The 18,941-nt window shown below is 40.4% G+C and overlaps 1 protein-coding gene across 1 annotated transcript in view; it reads left to right on the forward strand.

Moving 5' to 3' along the window:
• The window catches only part of LOC128022108 (protein bassoon-like), a 67,242-nt gene extending 49,403 nt beyond the window's left edge, over positions 1–17,839 (forward strand). Inside the window, exons 4-11 of the mRNA XM_052609356.1 lie at positions 644–6,910; positions 8,044–10,087; positions 10,484–11,337; positions 11,547–11,682; positions 11,793–11,918; positions 12,206–12,261; positions 12,826–12,931; positions 14,861–17,839. Of these exons, the coding sequence (XP_052465316.1) occupies positions 644–6,910; positions 8,044–10,087; positions 10,484–11,337; positions 11,547–11,682; positions 11,793–11,918; positions 12,206–12,246 (9,468 nt within the window). The 3' untranslated portion in view covers positions 12,247–12,261; positions 12,826–12,931; positions 14,861–17,839. The remainder of the gene's footprint in view (positions 1–643; positions 6,911–8,043; positions 10,088–10,483; positions 11,338–11,546; positions 11,683–11,792; positions 11,919–12,205; positions 12,262–12,825; positions 12,932–14,860) is intronic.
• Positions 17,840–18,941: the final 1,102 nt, after the last annotated feature.

An 18,941-nucleotide genomic window follows, 5' to 3' on the forward strand; every position in this document is an offset into this window, starting at 1 on the left:
ACGAGCCTTCAGCGCGTACTGAGTGAGCGAGCGCCTGCTGAGTAGCCTAACATAAACATATAAGATGGTGTTTTTTTCTTCTTCGGGAGTGTCAGGGGCGTTGCCTGTTACGTTGTTTGGGTTATTGGGCTACCTTGTTGAACGCATATCATTATATTTCTCTCTCTCTCTCTCTTTTTTTTTTTTTTTCAAATATAATTAATTACTCCAACGAACCGTTCGGTATACATAATGCGTACCGCGTACTGAACCGAAAGCGTCGTACCGAACGGTTCAATACGAATACGCGTATCGTTACACCCCTAATATATATATATATATATATATATATATATATATATATATATATATATATATATATATATATCCATTACAAGGAACAGATGCATGCCATTTTTATTTATATTATTACCTAGTATGATTTTCATAATACTTTTACTAAAATTTTCATTAGGATTTAGATTCACTTTTGACCTCATACCCTCCAGGTTTTGCATGCTTGTGTAATGTATGCCATTTGCATGTTTTGTATATTGTTCTTAATAAACTTGAAATGTTTTATGTTTGATAATTTTGTAAATCTTTCAGTATAATTGATATATTCATATGACCTATGACCTAATGCACTGTCCTTTATTTACAGGATTCCAACAAGTCTAGCACACAGAGCCTGAGTGATACAGGCTACTCCTCAGATGGTATATCCAGCTCCCAGAGTGAGATTACTGGCTTGATCCAAGAGGACTCTATGAAGCTTAGTGAGAGAGGGATCTCTGAACAACGAAGCCCCCCAAGTCCATCTGAACTAACAAAACTGGAAAGTTCTATGCGACCTCTGTTGGAGTCACATACAGCCACTGACCAAGGACAGCATCGTGATGGAAGAGACACCACAGAACAGCAAAGACCTCAATCTCTGTCTATAACACAAGATCAGGAATATGAGTCTGATGAGGAAGCATCAGATGATCTCAGTTGTAAATTAAGACATGACTATGTGGAAGACAGTAGCGAAAGTGGCCTTTCTCCATTACCACCTCGACAGAAGAAGTCACAGAAAGACCTGACCGATGAAGAGTTCATGAGGAGACAAATTCTGGAAATGAGTGCAGATGAGGAAGATACAGAAGATGTTGAGGGCCACATAAAGACAAAAAGAAGCCATAAACACAGTGGAGATCTAGGAAAAGAGAGACGTCGCCTGACACAGCAATCTAGCAGTTTTGAAGAAGACACTAAAAGCACTGATAGCTATAAATCAGGCGAAGCGGATGACATGATGGCCTCACAAGGTGGTCTGAGACGATTTAAAACTATTGAGCTAAATAATACAAACAGCTACAATCGTGACATGGAACTCAGCACAGATCATGACCTCAGGGAGCCTGAGCTTGAGATGGAAAGCCTTACTGGGTCACCTGAAGAAAGGTCAAGGGGAGAATACTCATCAACTCTCCCTGCAACCACACCGAGTTATACCTCTGGAACTTCTCCAACCTCTGTGTCATCAATGGAAGATGACAGTGATAGCAGTCCTAGCAGACGACAAAGGCTTGAGGAAGCAAAGCAGCAAAGAAAAGCAAGGCATCGATCCCATGGTCCACTACTGCCCACCATTGAGGACTCATCAGAAGAAGATGAATTGCGAGAAGAAGAGGAACTTCTGAGAGAGCAGGAGAAGATGAGAGACTTAGAGCAGCAAAGGATTCGTAGTACAGCCAGAAAAACTAAAAGGGATAAAGAGGAACTGAGGGCACAAAGGCGCAGAGAGAGGTCAAAGACACCTCCTAGTAACCTTTCACCTATTGAAGATGCATCCCCAACAGAGGAGCTCAGACAAGCTGCTGAAATGGAAGAACTCCATAGATCATCCTGCTCAGAATACTCTCCCTCGATGGATTCAGAGGCTGAAGGATTTGAGATGGGTTCAAAGCTGTACAAGTCTGGCAGTGAATATAATCTGCCTACATTTATGTCTTTGTACTCTCCAACAGAGAAAACCTCTGCTGTCTCTCCCTCTGCAGCAGATAAATCATTAAAAAGTGCTGAAGAGGTTTATGAGGAAATAATGCGAAAAGCAGAGATGATGCAAAAGCAGCAGCAACGGGCACCAGGAAGACAAGGACAACAAAACCAGGAAAGAGTCCTTCAAACAGACAAGAAACACCATTTAGATTCTGGAACAACTTCTTTGAGTCCAGGTACAAGTCCTACCCAGATCTCAGCTCCAGTTTCATTATCTGGAAATGATCCTTCAGGACGAGGGACACAAAGAGTGCATGCTACACAACAGAGTCAAGTTAGAATGAGCAACCAATCCCCTAAAGGAAGCCATGTTACTGGTTCCCCACAATCTCAAGTTAGGCATCCTCCTCCTACACAGCCTCAAGGAAGACCTGGTGTTCAGGGGAAAGTACAGGGTCAAGTTCCTGATCCTGGAGCGTCCTCCTTAACATCAAAGATGTTCTCATACTTTAAAGGCTCAAGTCCTTCAACATCCCCTTCCACTTCCCCCACACAAAGTCCAACACGTACCCCTGCACCTAGTACAACCTCTACAGTGGCACATACTCAAACCTCTCAGGTCCCTCATAGAGCTGGGGCACCACGTCTTTCAAGACAGCAGTCCTCCCAAGATTCCCCTGTTATGGTGATTACATTGGGATCAGGAACTAGCAGTCAAACCAAACCAGTGACAGTGAATTCCTCCACCTCACCTTTGTCCTCACCAACAAAAGACAGCCAACAGACAATTTATCAGACTCAACATGCAGCATCAAAGTCACCCACTTCACCACAGAAATATCCAGCCCACCCATCACCTCAAAATAGCTTGCAAAGGACACAGATATCAGAACGAGTGAGCACTGCCACCTCTGCTGGTTCTCAAAGTAGTGGATCTCTTCCTGCGGGAAACATATCCTTGTGTAGAATCTCAACAGTACCTGGTACCTCAAGAGTTGTAGAGCAAAGCACAATTGCCCCAGGTAGTAATATAGTGGATCTTAGAGCACCAATGAAGCCTGCTCCAATTATTATGACAGATCAGGGTATGGACCTAACATCTCTAGCTTCTGATACACGTCGATACTCATTTGATGCAGAAATACAACCAAATCGTCATACTGCTGTACAACCTCTTATAATGAATCTAAATGCACAGGCACAACCTCAGGTGTCAACAACTACACCAACAACTGTAAGTGTGACTGTGGCAGCATCTATGTTCATATCACAGCCAAAGCAACCAGTCGTATATGGAGATCCTTTACAACATAGAGTCGACTATGGTCAAGGAGTTGGATCTGCAGTCTGTCTGACCCAAACCAGGCCAATTATCACAGATCCATCCATTCCAAAAATTGATGCTTGTCTGGAAAATTTAGGCATTCAACAGCAGCAACTTCAGAAGCAGCAACAGAAGCTACAGCAGCAACAAGAGATCCTTGAGCAACAGCTCCAGCAGCATCAACAAAATGCATCTTTTGCCCGGTACAACTTAGCTAATCAGGTGCAACCAATATTGTTAAAGAAGGACTTGGTGGTAAGTCAGAACACTGGTGGAGGCACCCAAACAGCAGTTAGTTCCATTACCAAAATATCTCCACTACCTCCACCACAATTATCATGCTCTGCATCTACCACCCCTACACTTGGTCATGACATATATGGTGGGGTGGCTTTGGAACTAAAGAACAAGCCTACTGTAATGAATCTCTCCACAGGGAAGCCCCAGGTAATGATGGTGCAGTTGGATGAGAAGGGCACTCAGGGAGGTACAGTAACCCAGCTTATTAAAAGGGAGGAGCCACCTCCACCAGTAGATGTTCTAGATCTCACCGGACAGATTAAACCAGAGAATCAGTTAGCTTGTTGTGATGTTGTCTACAATTTGCCATTTGCAGGTAGTTGCTCAGGCCCATTTGCTCAAAGAGGAAAAACAGCACCGTCAGATCCTTCTATTGAGCCATCCCAAGGTCCTGGGCAGCAAAGCCAAACTGGAAAAGATGGCTACCAAACAGTAAATATACAAGCATCTGCGGATGAACACAAATCTTTTACCTTGCCTCCCCCAGGACGACTCCCACCATCAATGTCAGACAACGATTTAGCAAGTTCAAGTCTCCAATATTATCAAAAAACTGATCCTGGGGACCTAGCAGTGGATTTAAGCACCATGAAGCAGGCTTATGAAGCAGGATATCTAGGAATGGGTGCCCAATATGGATCTTACACAGATCTTCGCCATCAAGGAAGTGATTCGGCTCCACCATTACCTTTGCGAAGATATGGCTCAATGTCCAATATAAATGCTGAATATAGCTATCTTTCACGTGACCTTGGTGCTTTTCAAGACTCAAATCTTGCACAGTATAGTGCCACTACAGCTAGAGAGATTAGCAGAATGTGTGCTGCTCTTAACTCCATGGAACAGTTTGGTAGCCGTTACACCAGTAATCCTGATCTTCTGCAGTATGGTGCTGGGAGAGCAGGTCCCATAGGAAGACTTAACCTTCAACAAGGCCTAGCATCTATTAGAGGCAATCTTTTGTATGGTCCTGATGGCAGACCCACAGTAAATGGTCAAACACTTACAAATTTAATTAATGCTAGACAAGCTAGCCTAAGGTCTTTGTATCCCCCTGCTGTAAGGACAGCTGATGGCATGATATATTCTACTATCAACACCCCGATAGCCTCCACCCTGCCAATCACCACCCAGCCTGCCCCTGTTGTCAATCCTATGTTAAGTGGAGTATATGGATCTTACCCTTCAGCCAATGTAACTGCTGTACCTCTGGCTAGCCTCACCAGGTTGCCTCAAGTTACCCCAAGAATGCCTCTTAATACCCAAGGACCCTACATCTATCCACCTCCAAATCGATTTTCAGTAACACCACCAGATACATCATCGGGAAGTGTGCCACCTTCTAGTACCTCCCAGGAATCTCCAGTTTATCTGGGAAAGCCTACAGCACCTTGCAATATGTCAACAACTGCATCACCTAAAACTGGTCAACCTGTTTCAAATTTGGGTATGCAAAGCATACAGTCAGCACATACTAGTACAGTGCCAGTTCAATCGGTTGGAAATGAACAGGTTTCCTTGGCTCATATTTCAGCAGAAGGTACTAAATCACAACTCCCAATACAGCCCCAAACTCAACCACAGTCATTGGTCAAAGGTCAGGAACAAAGCCAAACTCAAAGTCAGCCACAAACACAATTTCAAATATTAACAGTGCCTCAAAAACAAACCCAGACAATTACCAGAGTTTTTCCAGATGCATCTGCCAGTACCACTATAACCACATCTGCTAATATTGAGAAGGAAAAAGAAGAGGAACGATTGCGACTACAACAGGAGCAGCTCTTGCAGCTAGAGCGAGAACGGGTTGAGTTGGAGAAATTGCGTCAGCTACGTCTACAAGAGGAGTTGGAGAGGGACCGCATGGAGCTCCAGAGGCACAGAGAGAAAGAACATCAGCTCATGCAGAGGGAGATTCAAGAGCTACAGACAATCAAGCAGCAGGTTCTTCAGCAGCAGCAGGCTGAGAGGGAAACCCAGCTTGTGATACATAGAGAGCAGCTGGCACAGCAAAGGATGCAGCTAGACCACATTCAGTCACTGCAACAGCAACTCCAGCAGCAGCTAGAAGAACAAAAAAGGCAGAAAACAGCGGCCATTGAAGCAGCAGCGGCAGCAGCTGCAGCAGAGGCAGCGGCTGCTTCAGCAGCTGCTGCAGCAGCAGCTACAACAGCTCAAGGTGCCATTCAAGGTGTAATGGTTGGTGGAACTACACCTCAAACCATCTCAATTATCTATGATCAGAGTGGTAGAATTATTCCACAAGAGGGCCAGAGTGTGCAGATCTTGCCATGTGCTGATGGGCAGGTGGTCCAGGCAGTGGTGTCTACTAGGCCTTTGCCGAGCTCTTCTTCAGAGATGTCCCTTAAAAATAGTGAAGATCATGGAGATGGTTGGCTTATGAAGAAACAAAACTCTATGCCTCGTTTGAGGAATGGATCAGAGGATGAGTCAGTCAAGAGAATTGCAGATTGCAGTGTCCAAACAGATGATGAAGACACAGAGGATAAACTCATGTCACGTCGTCGTAGAACTAGACGTATAGCTGACTGCAGCGTTCAGACAGATGAAGAAGACCAGGGAGATTGGGAAAGTCAGCCAATACGCCGCAGACGTTCAAGATATTCAAAGCACTCTGAACAAACTGCAGAGACTAAGAGTGATGCATCTAAATCTAGCATTGCCATTCAGACCACCAATGACTCCTCATGTCAGACTGACTCAGACCAGTTGGGTAGAATTTCTCCAGCTATTCACATTACTATGGCTGAAACATCAAAGGTTGAACTCCTTCACTACATATCTGCTCCAGAAAGGACCCATAAGGGAGAGAGTTTAGCCTGTCAAACTGATCCGGAGCCACAATCCCAAGGAGTGGTTGCTCCTCAGCTCAGTGTTCCAACTACTGTTAGCCCCTATTCCACTAGTCTGCAATTAGTTGGTTCCATGCAAACCAAGTTTGAAAGGAGGAAGCCAGACCCATTAGATATTGGATACCAGCAAGCTCAGCAGCAAAATGAATCTCCTTCCCGTCAACCTCCCAAATCTCCACAAGTACTGTACTCTCCAGTGTCTCCGTTGTCACCCCATCGTATGCTGGAGACTACCTTTGCTTCCAGTGAGAAACTTAACAAGGCACATGTGACACCCCAACAAAAAGCCTTCACTGCAGAGTCACCACAAAGGCATCAAACTATTCCAAGGCCCATAAAGAGTGTTCAGCGATCCATGTCAGATCCTAAGCCTCTCAGTCCAACATCAGAGGACCCAGCCAAGGCCAAATTCTCCTTATACCAAAGTCAAACCAGCTCACCGAGTCAGGTATGGAACTGTTTCATTGTTACTTGCAAAAGTTTATTTATTATACAGTTTTCTGTTGTTTACAACAAAAGTACAGCTTGTAAATATTAATTTCAGACAATTCATTAAATTCATTTTTCTTACCATTTATACACAGGGATATATAATAGTATAGACTTTAATACTTCTGTTAAACAATTTTTATTTTTATTTTAATAAGGTCTAGGTTGGGCTTATTTGTTCACATGTTAAGAAATATATATAAATCAAATATTTTAAAATAAAAATAGTTATTTAGTTATAATATAGTAATTTTGTTTTTCATTTGCTATTTATTCCCTGCTCTCTTTACCTTATATTTAAATACACACACACACACACACACAGAAAAACTGCTATATCTGGCAAAGTCTAAGAAATGCTAGATGGTGGCACAAAGTGTAGGTATACTGGGTCAGCCCTGCAGCCCTGTTTGTCAGCAGCTGGTCAGAGAGGTCTGAGTCTTACATTTTCAGTTTGATTCCTGTCTAAGGAATGTTCAAGCTCAGTTAAAGAACTACACACCTGCTAAAAGGAAGCTATTTTCTTCTGTCACTTCATTCAGTGTGCATTTTAACTGAATGTCCTTAATTGATTCTGCACTCTACATTACTGAGGGTATGTAGATGTTGTTTGTTTGTTATATTACATTTTAATATTTATTGTGGTTACACAAAAAATTATTACAGTTAGACTGTTGACAGTTTTATCCATGTTATATATATATATATATATATATATATATATATATATATATATATATATATATATATATATATATATATATATATATATATATATATATATATATATTGCCTAATTGATTCTGAAACCACTAGTTATTTATAGAATATATATGTTGTAAGGTAATGTTTTGATTTTTGTTTTCCAAATCTCAAGTACATTGTATGTCCCAAATTCTTTTAAGAGGGACATTTGGAAAATGAAAGAGATAAATACAGAGTTGATACCCTGTGATAAAACTGTCTGTATTCAGTTTTACCTAATTTGACATAAAAACTTTTATTCCATTTTCTTTTTAAAGTATTAAGGAAAATGGTAGTAAAATTTTCTCTGCTGTCATTTTAATCAATCTCTAATATCTCTCCTCTCAGATGTCTGCCTTGCAGCAGCAGAATGCAATGATGAGAAAGGTGAAGAGAACTCTCCCCAGTCCCCCTCCAGATGAGGCACCTGTACCAATTGTAACATCAGCAATTCCCCATATATACAGTTCTCCCGGAGCATCCCAGAGGGTTTTGCCACGTCCTGGACAGGGTGCAACGAAGGCAGGCTTGCTGAGTGAACTGAAAGCTGTAGAGCAAGAATCCACCAAATTACGTAAACAACAGATAGAGTTAGAGGAAGAGGAGAAGGAGATTGATGCTAAGTTGCGATGCTTGGAACTAGGCATCACTCATCGCAAGGAAACCAGGGTTAAAGAGAGAGAGAGACGAGAGTTGGCATACTTGCGATACATGGGGGATGCACGTGACTACATGTCAGACAGTGAGCTGAATAATTTGCGACTAGCTGGGGTAGCACCAGGCTCCTATGAAGAAAATGGAATGTTGTCACGTCCAAGTACAGCACCTCTTAACCAGTTTACTTCTGATTTGAATGCATCTCAGTATCCTCCTACCTCATCATATGTTCCATATCAATATCCACAGGCCCATCCCACACCCACACAACCACCCACTGTAGCCTATCAGCAGATAGGGTTTCAAACAACACCATACCCAACCTCCTCACAGCCCCAGCCTGGAACCTTCCAACCTCATCCTCCTCAACCTTCAACCTATCAGACCCCGGGGCCATACCAGACTCATAGCTATGGTCAGCCTACTTATGAGTCTGATTTTGGTTTGCAGCAGCCCAGTCACCAAGGATTCCAACAACCCACTGCACCTTTACCAGGGCAGACCCTACCTTATCCTGCACAAAGCATCCCCTTCCAACCCCAAGCAGACATGCTTTCTGCGCATCAAAGGCCAAGACAAACCTCGCTTGCTGATCTCGAACAAAAGCTACCAACAAACTATGAAGTTATCAGTAATCCTTCAGTTCCAGTAGCAACTTCAGCTCAAGAAACTGGATTCAGTGGTGTCTATTCCTCACCACTGAGCAATGCTTATGGCCAGTATCGCCCCTCTGACCAACCTCTGACTGAACATATACCAAGTCCATCATCAGGATATGTAACGGATAGTGTCTATGCCACAAATCTAGAACAAAATATTCCCAGAAATTATGTCATGATTGATGATATCAATGAACTTACAAAAGAAAATATGGGGTCCTCTGACATGTCACGGGTAGGTTATGCAAGTGAGAATGGCCCACGTGGACCAACTTATGGCGATGGTTCTGAGAATGTATATGGAAGAGCTTCAAATACCTATCAAAGTGCAGTAGACAGCCATGTACATTCAAGTACCACTGTAACTGGTGGTACAGGTTATTATTATGATGACTATAAACATTCTTCCCGTAGTAGTGGGGGAATGGGCAGCCAGAAACACTCATCCAAAAATTTGGCACCTGCAGTTTCATCAAAACGTAGCAAACATAGGAAGCAAGGCATGGAACACAAGATCTCGAAGTTCTCTCCAATTGAAGAAGCTCGAGATGTAGAGTCTGATCTAGCCTCCTACACCATGACAACATCAACAGGTGGTAGTTGCACTGTGGTGTCCAGGACTGGCGTGAAAAAGAGCTATGATCAACAGAAGTATTACGGATCAAGAGAGGCACTGGAAGAGGATGACCGTCTTTATGGATCCGGACGATCAAGGTCCACAGGTTATGGCATGGATAAAATTTCCTCCAGAGATTCAAGTGGCTACCGAAGTAAGTCTTACGAGAGGGATGCCATGGAACGATCACAGAGGGGCACCCATGGCCGTAGTGGCCGTCCTTCTATGCGTACGCAGAACTCAGAGGAAGAGAGCCCTCTGAGTCCTGTTGGAAAGCCCATGGGAATTGGTCGTGGCTCTGTGCCAGATCCTCATGATGTACGAAATCAGTATGGCTCCAGTCATTCCTTACCAGATGTACAGGACCATCATATAAAGGATATGCCTAAGAGTCATGTATATAAGCCAGAAGACCCTTACCTTGCTGATGACATGCACTGTGCTGTTTCAGACAGTGAAGGTAACTGGTGCTGAATTTAAAAACTGCACGTTAAAATGCACCCAACAGTTAAAAGTTGCATGCCAATAATCTTGCTTTAAAGGCAGAGAGAATGAAAGTTTGGACTACTGTTGTATATGAATGCTGTCATCAGTGCATGAAACCATATATGCCTTATTGCATGAACTGCATGGTGTTATCTGTTTTAGAGTGTGATTCAAATGTTGGTTGATTCTGTCTTTTGGTTATTCTCTTCGATGGGAGTTTTTGTTGGCTTCCTTTTCTTTTTTCTTTGGATATTTTCTTTGGGATTTGAGCATTGCATGGCTTCAGTGTGTTCATATCCTGTTCTTTGCCATTGACACTTCCTACTGTAAATGTCGAAGTATTGACTTTCTCCCTTAATTTCCCAAAAAGCCTATCATTTGGGTCAGGAGGAAACAGACTGGTTTGAAAAACCACGTGAACCACGGTCAGATCGCTCTAGACACCATGGGAGTGGAAGTCACTCATCCTCTAGCAGGAGGAGCAATGTAAAGCACACTTACCATGATTATGATGAGCCTCCTGAAGAAGACCTGTGGCCTCAAGACGAGTATGGACATCAACGACATTCCTCTTCCACCTCATCTCGGGAACACCGTCAACATGCCAGTAGTTCAGGAAGACACCCTTCTTCTCGTCATTCATCAGATGATCCCAGGTCTTCTCGTTCTACACGATCACATCCAAAAGATCCTTCCACCCGACCAGACGGCCGTGCCACCTCATCCTCTGCACAGAAAAGATCCCCCGATCCACGATCTGCCGGTCAACGAGATTCAGGAGACTACTCCCGTGATCCATCAAGCCACCACCATGGCTCAAGTGGACAACGGGGGCAGAGGCAACCAAGCTCATCAAGGAGGCAGGAGCCCTCTTCAGGTTCCAGGCCACAGCAGGGTCTTGGAGAACAGCAGCCACAAACACAACAAGGACAGCAGCGATCGACAGCAGGACAGCAAGTGTCTGCCAAGCAGACAGGGTCTCAACCACCTGAGACAGGGCAGCAAGGACAACAACAATTGGGACAAACAACCCGTACACAGCAGCAGCCACCACAGCAACTTGGGCAACAGCCATTGACCACAATGGGAACAACTCAGCCCACAACCACAGCTGCTAGCATGGGAACAGGTACAACTCAGCAGCAATCTAAACCTGGTCAGGCTCCACCACAGGCAAGACAACAGCCAGGGGGACCACCCAATGCCCAACCAGCTGCTGCTATGGTGAGTTTCATAAATCACTTGATGCCTTACCATTTAAGCTATTTTTAATCTGCTCCTTCAGGTATAGTTTACATTTAATCCTTTCACATTTTGTTATAAAAGACTTGTATGTGATTGCCTTTGAAAACATGATTGACAAATACATTTTTAAAATTAGTTTACAGTATCTTTTAACATTGCCCCTTCATGCCCTTTGATTGACTGCACAGGCAAAACCTGACACAGCTGCGCCTGCTCCTGCTCCTGCTCCTGCTCCTGCTCCTGCACCAACTCCTGCAGTTGCTATTGGATCAAAAGCTGCACCTCAGGCTGCAAAAATACCCCAGATTCCTGCCACAGGAATTGGTAAGTGGAAAAAAACTCTGCTAATTCAGAATAATTAGTACACTTTTGTGTTTAGCTAAATAGGAAACATTCATTACTTGTTTAAGCACAAGATCATTTTTGCCTTTCAGGTTCAAAGGCAGCACCTCGGCCAGGGGGTATAGGCAGTGCAGCACAGCAGCCTGCTGAAGGGGAAAATGTTCTTTCAAAGATCCTGCAGGGAGGAGCAGCAGAACAAGCTGGAAAAATAGGAGATGGTATGGATCTGTGAAACATAACATCAGAAACAGAGACATATGTTATGGAGAATATGTGTAATTAGTTGCCATTTGGCTTTCTTCCACAAAAGTTTGCACTACAGTATTTTAGGGATAGCACCCAAGGGTTCCTTGGGTTTAAGTACCAAATTTCGAGAGGCCTATGCAGGACTGTGTTACTCCTACTTAGGATTTAATCTATAGCCTTTGATTTTCCAGCCCAGAACTTTTTTGATATGCCACCAGTGACCTTAATTCTGGTTTTACTTTGCTTATCTTTCACACAGCTGTATCTGCTCTCGGAAAGAAGTTCACTTCATTTTGGTGATCAGCTGATAGCACGGTGAGAAAACACTTGGTAACACTTATTAGTAGCTTATTAGCATGCATATTACTAGAATATTAGCAATTTATTAGTGCTAATTAACAACATATTAATACATTATTCTACTTGACCTTATTCTACATCCCTAATCTTACCCAATACCTAAACCTATCAACTATCTTCTTACTAACTATTAATAAGTAGCAAATTAAGAATTTATTGAGAGAAATGTTGTAGTTAATAGTTAACAAGTGTTACCTATTCTAAAGTGTTACCAAACACTTTATGCATTGACCTTCTGAAAAGACCAGCATGAATTTGTTCCAGTGTGGTTTATGATAACTAGTGCTGGATTGATTACCATGTTGACCAACAAAATTTAACTTGTAAAGCTGTTTCTTTGCTGGTTAAGTTTAAAAGCATGCTGTGTAAATCAGCATCCAAAACATATGTTGGTGTACAGACTCCAGACATACTTGACTGATAGAGCAGGATTGACACATTTCTTGCATTAGCTTTTAAATGATTAGTGTTTGTAACTTTTTACTGTTACCTGTATAAACTTTATTTTCTGTTCCTCAGGCATTTCTTGTTGGGGTGACTTGGAGTTAGAACTGACAAAAAACTATGAATATGTGTCTGCCATTTAATATCTCTAGCTGAAGGCGGGGTACACCTGAGTAAACTGGTGAGTATTTTATTCTAACTTCACTTTACTTTAAATCTCAAAACAAGTTTAAAAAATCTAACCCACGCTATATAAATCCCAAATGGTGACAAATTAAAATTTTAACTTAGTTGTCAGTGCACAGTTTCATTGCATTGTGGAAGATAAACCAACTGATGCTTTTACAAATGTGCAATTTGCAAATACACTGACTACAGCTGGAAAGAACAGGCTTTGACTAGCTATTTAAGGGTGAACGACAAAGTATTTGTTGAGTGATTTTGGTTCTTTATTGAGTGACAACCACATTTAAATACAAGTGTGAATCCCCTAAATTAGTTTTATGTTTAAATGGAAAGAAGTCACTCTTTTAAAATTGCGATAATTGACACCATGGCAACCATAACAACATTCTGGTGGCACTATTGTGCAACTTGCGCAATATTAATGTTAAAGTTTAGAGCTCAGATTAGATGACCCTGATCTGAAGCCATTCTGATCTAACTTTTCACTTTTCAGCATGGGTGAACTGGGCCAGTAAAAGTGAACTATAATTATCAGGCAGATCAGTGGGTTTGGATTAGCATTAGCATCCGGGCAAAGCTCAGTCATCTTTGTGCCAAAAATATTCTGATGAGTCACATTAATCAAGACTCAAAAACCACAAAATTGCAAGAATTGTACCAGTAATTTCATTGAAACAGTAATGATAAAGTAAAGAAAAAAAAGTACAGTGATTAGCATTGTATTGAGCTACTGTACAGCAGTGAAACATGGTTGTGTAGAAAACCGAATAAAATCAAATTTCTTGTTGGACCTCTTATTCTTTGCTGAACATAGCCAATGAGTCCATTATCTTATTTAATTAAATTTCTATAGTCACTATATTTCTCCCATTCATTAATCTACCTGTGGTAGTAATGTCACTGGTACTGTATCATGGTGACTGTTGTGGTCTTTTACTGTCAGCGGGTGTGCTGCACGTGTAGATCCAGAGAAAGGATTTGGGATAAAATAGGTTTAGGGGCTCCTTAAATCACGGCTAATCCGATTCAACTCTCAGCCTACTATCCAATCCAAATCCTGCTCCATACATCAGTGTGGTTTACTCATGCAGTCACAGTGAAAGCTGTGGGTGTGTCATTCAAGTCACAAGACCTATATTAAAAATAACTCCTCGTACATCTCTAAAACTTTTAGATTTGTTTCTCCCAGATACAATCGCATTTTGAGTGGTGCATGTGAATTCAGTAGTCTGGCTGAATATCATGCCATTCGTTAGTCTGACACTTCTATGCTGTTATTTATGCTATTTGTACAAATGTATAGTGAAACTTTTATATTTGTTAATGAAGGCCACATACTTTGAATATGCCTGATTATGGTACTTAAAGGGATACTCCATCCCAAAATGAAAATTTTGTCAATTATCACTTACCCCCATGTCGTTCAAAAACAAACATAATGACTTTATTCAACAATTCGTCAACAATTCGTCAACAATTCGTCTCCTCTGAGTCTCTCTTTTCTGGACCTCGACAGTGTAATTCACTTGACAGTCTATGGGAAAGTCACTAGGCTCCTGGTTTTCATCCAAAAAATCTTAAATTTTGATCCCGAAGATGAACAAAGCTTTTACGAGTTTGGAACGGCGTGGGGGTAAGTGATTTATGACAACATTTTCATTTTGGGGTGGAGTAACCCTTTAAGACTTTTTCTGGTGTTGTTGATGTGAGAAGTTTGGCCTCTTCTGCTGTCTAGTGGCTAAGATGAGAAGTCCACTATATCTTCAACAATGGAAGTAAACTGGGCCAGTATTTTTAAGGTTTAAAACTAAAGATTACTCTAATGCCACATATTTTGGTATATATTTGGTACCAACTCCGCAAACTTATTATGCAATGAAAATAACAAATATTATAATATTTTTTCCATTCATCTCTTCTCCAGATGTATCATCCAACCTTGAACTCTCAATGAAAACATTAAGACAGAATTCACAGGCACGGTCTATCCAATGATATCTACAAAACCAACCAAAAATGGAGTTTAAATCTCTTTTTTCAAAGTGTTTCCACAATTTCACTGTTGAAGCAGTAACAATTCTCCAAATGCCAAACTGCCTGTTCTGTTTGAGGTTTTTCTTGACAGTTATGTCTTTCCTTATAAGACATAATCTGTGCTCAGGTGACCCTCCCACTTCCGAAAACAGCATGAAGATGTCAGGCAGCTGCAGTTCTTAGCTTTTTGCAGTCCGAATGAAGACTTATTTGCCCAGACTCGAAGAGACCGTAGCAGTGAAGGAGAACGACTACCTTACAAAGGCTTCAAACAAACTCTGTTTAAAAAAAAATGTATGCTCAATTTCTATGATCTTGACATTCCAATATGGCGATGATTGACCCTCTCTATGAATGTTTTTGTTTCTTCCTTTACCTTTTTGTCACGTGTGTAATGAATGCAAATGTGTAAACCGTGGACATGGAATGCACGCACAAAATATATATGTATACATATATGAGATATATATGAATCCATATCTAGACATCTTTTCAGAGTCTCAAAGGGTGAAGCCATGTGCAACTTGTGTAAAATGCTGGCTATTTAACGTAAAACTATCAGTCAAGTTCAGAGGTCAGTAATGTCAGAATGTTAGCATAGTCTTGTCCATCTTTTATCAACCATTAAGCCATCGCTACCCTATCCAGAATTCCCTAAGTTTCTATATTTTTTTTATTTTATTTTGCATTAGCTTATCAGTTTTGCCTAATTTTCTTTTAAATTAAAAGCCTTACTAATATTTTTTACTTGTATACCTCACATATTTTTTTTTTTAAAGTTCCATATCATCCTTACTTGATTTATTTTGCACAACTGTATACTGCTGAACATGTACATATCTCTCGCTAACACTCTGCTAATGTAAGATATTGATTTGTGTATTTATGGATTTATATTTCTGGTATTTACTTGTTTAATGTTTGCTATTATTATTATTTATACCTTTACATATTTTTTCTTGTCATTATCGATAATCTACACAGTTTTTATATATATATGGTTGTTTTAATATGGTTGAAGCAATAGCATGTTAATCCGTACAGAGCACAATTTTTTTGCTGAAAGTGATCTGCAATCATTCAAGTTCCTCATCACAAATCTGATTGTCGTACATAGACAGGTAAAATACGTTTCTACAAACCCCAACAAACACCTTCACCCTCTCGCGCATCCAAATGTTCCCAAAAACACATTTAACGGTACGTAGATCCACCTAGGAAAAGGTTTTGAACCAATTTCAAAAGTTCTATGCAATAATCCATATAAAACATTTCCCACTGCGGCATCCCTCACTGCGTTACGATGGGTTCAAATACGACTAAGGACATGTTTGTATTTACCTTGTATGTATGAAAATATCAAAGTACTTCTTTTTATTTTAGTGGCATGTTTATGAAAGCCCTCGTCTTCCCTAGTTTTCAGGGAATCCGTTGCCAAAGGGTTAACTGTGTGGACTGGTCTTGGACATCCACCATCTCTGTTGCTTGCAGCATGACTCTGCTCAGCTCTCTTTGGCTCCTTGTAGTGCTGATATTCTGTCTTCATGTCTGCAGTTTGATCAGGTGATAAATCGGGCACACAGCTTATGCACTCGTTATTTCGTCTCCTCCAACAGGAAATGTTGTTTGACCTCCTTGTTCGGTTGTGAATGTTATCGTGTCCACACTGAATTCACATCAAGTCACAAACAGGTTTTTAGCATTGTATACCTGCAATGTGTGTCAAAACAGACAGATGGAAAATGAAGAGTGTTATTAAGATAATAGAAATTGAGGAGATCTTAAAGACACATGAACATGTAAATTTGATGATGTCTTCAGATCACTGTACAGTATGTAGCATGAGTTCATCTCCATGCCATTTATATGAAAATCAGGGCATGCACGTTGAAAGCACAAACTGTCCATCACCATTTTAGATCGGTAGGACGTCACTCGTTTGAATGCATCATGAGGTGCATTGATTAGGCGAATGAGGCAAATCTTTTCCTTTTTGATACTGGAATGCTGTTTAGGAAAACATGACTCTATAATGAAGAATAATCACTTCTACATCACTGTTACCACGGGGATATACAATAACAAGTGCATGAGCCAAAGTTGCCACCACAAAAGCCGACCACAGTGATAGATAGAAATACGCAAACACAGACATATCCACACAAATAGGCATGTGCACTCACACACACACACACAGAGTTATACACTCACACAGACTATGTGTCGCTGTAAATACTGACTTTGGTTATTTTGTACAGTGTTTAAATATCATGAGTAAAATGATGGCCGTCTTGTGCAACTTCACGCCGGCCTTGCTGCCAACCTTTTGTGCTTTTGTGTATAAAAGTATAATGATGATGATTGTTGTTATTATTATTATGAGAAAAAAAATATCATAGTATATGTTGCTGGATCTCAATGACGGTTGACTACAGTGGAAAAAAAATGAAAAACTTACAATGTGAAAACATTTGGTCTTTGTAGGGATTCTATACCTATTGTGTTTATTAAATCGAAATACAATATAAAAAATATGTATGTGGCTTCCATCATGACCGTGCCAGAAATGATGGCTCAGAGTGAATTAGCAGATGTATTATAAATTTAATCAAATTGGAAAAAAAAACTACATGAAAAAAGATGAAACTTCTGAAAAATGCTCTCACGAATAAAAATTCACTCACTGTTGTAAGTACAATGGGCTAAATGTGAGTCCAGTATTCATTGTGAAATATTGTGTTCTTTTCAATGTATTCCTGTTAAAAAGATAAATTTTGGTGCATCATGTCATGTAATGTGATTATGAAAATAATGAACCTGCAATTTGTTTCCAGAATGGAGAAGAATAAAGACAAAAAATTCAAATTTATATTGTCTCTTTTATTGGTACATTTTGTTCCTTTCATTAGACAGGAAAGGTATTTCAACCTTTTTCTTATCCTAAGCAATTTAATTTTTAGTGTCATTTGCAAGCATCATTAATACTATTGCTCATACTTAGGGTTAAAGGAATAGTTCACCCCCCAAAATTGCTGAAAATGTACTGACCTACAGTTCTAAGCAAAGATTTTGATGTGAGCGGATGACAGGGGATGGACTTTATCATTGGAGGAAACATTATCATGGATTATGGATTCGTATTTTGTCCAGAAGCAATGGTTTAAAGTTAAAATGCCTTAATGGTGGATTGTTTTTTTTTTTTTTATATATAGTTTTTTTTTTTTTTTTTTTTTAAACATGCATCTCTTAATTTCACAAGATGTTAATTTAATTTAATTTTATTTTTGGGTGAACCGTTCCTTTAAGAGTTTGTTTAAATGCCTAACCCTAAGTATCACACTGGTTGTGTAATTCTTCTCACGCCATTTGTGCTACAGATATGAATTACATCAAATCATGGCTAATGTTTTTCTTTATTTTCTTGATTCAGTATCAGTATATCTTATGTCACATTGCAACTTATTCTGGCCTGATCACTTCTGGCAAACATAAAAAAACAATTGATCAGTTTCTTTTGCATATTTTTTTTTTTTTTTGCCGCCGCCGCATATGGGTTATCTTGAGTGGAATAATGGGAAAATGCATTTCATTAAGGCCCGTTAACATTTAAAAACATGGTTTACTTATGGAATTTAGAAATAGCTATGACAAAATCCACAGAAATTCATTGGTCGAATTGCAACGCTGCAATTTTTGACATCACCTCTAGGTGTCAACAGAGGACAATTGTCTCAATGTGAGCTAAGAAACGACATACATGAAAATATGATAGAAATGAAACATGGAATAATTTTGCATTTTGTGATAGGCTAAAGCTCTTTGTAATTCGATCTGAATAAAAAAAAAAAAAAAAAAAAAATCATACCCTGTCACTCATAATCAATATGTTGTGTCCTGGTAATTAAAAATTTTCCCCAAAGGCCACAAACACTGACAACGATTGACTTTGGCAAGCATTGTCCCCAGCGAAA

Source organism: Carassius gibelio, chromosome A11 (genome assembly GCF_023724105.1).
Source record: "Carassius gibelio isolate Cgi1373 ecotype wild population from Czech Republic chromosome A11, carGib1.2-hapl.c, whole genome shotgun sequence".
Taxonomy (NCBI): domain Eukaryota; kingdom Metazoa; phylum Chordata; class Actinopteri; order Cypriniformes; family Cyprinidae; genus Carassius; species Carassius gibelio.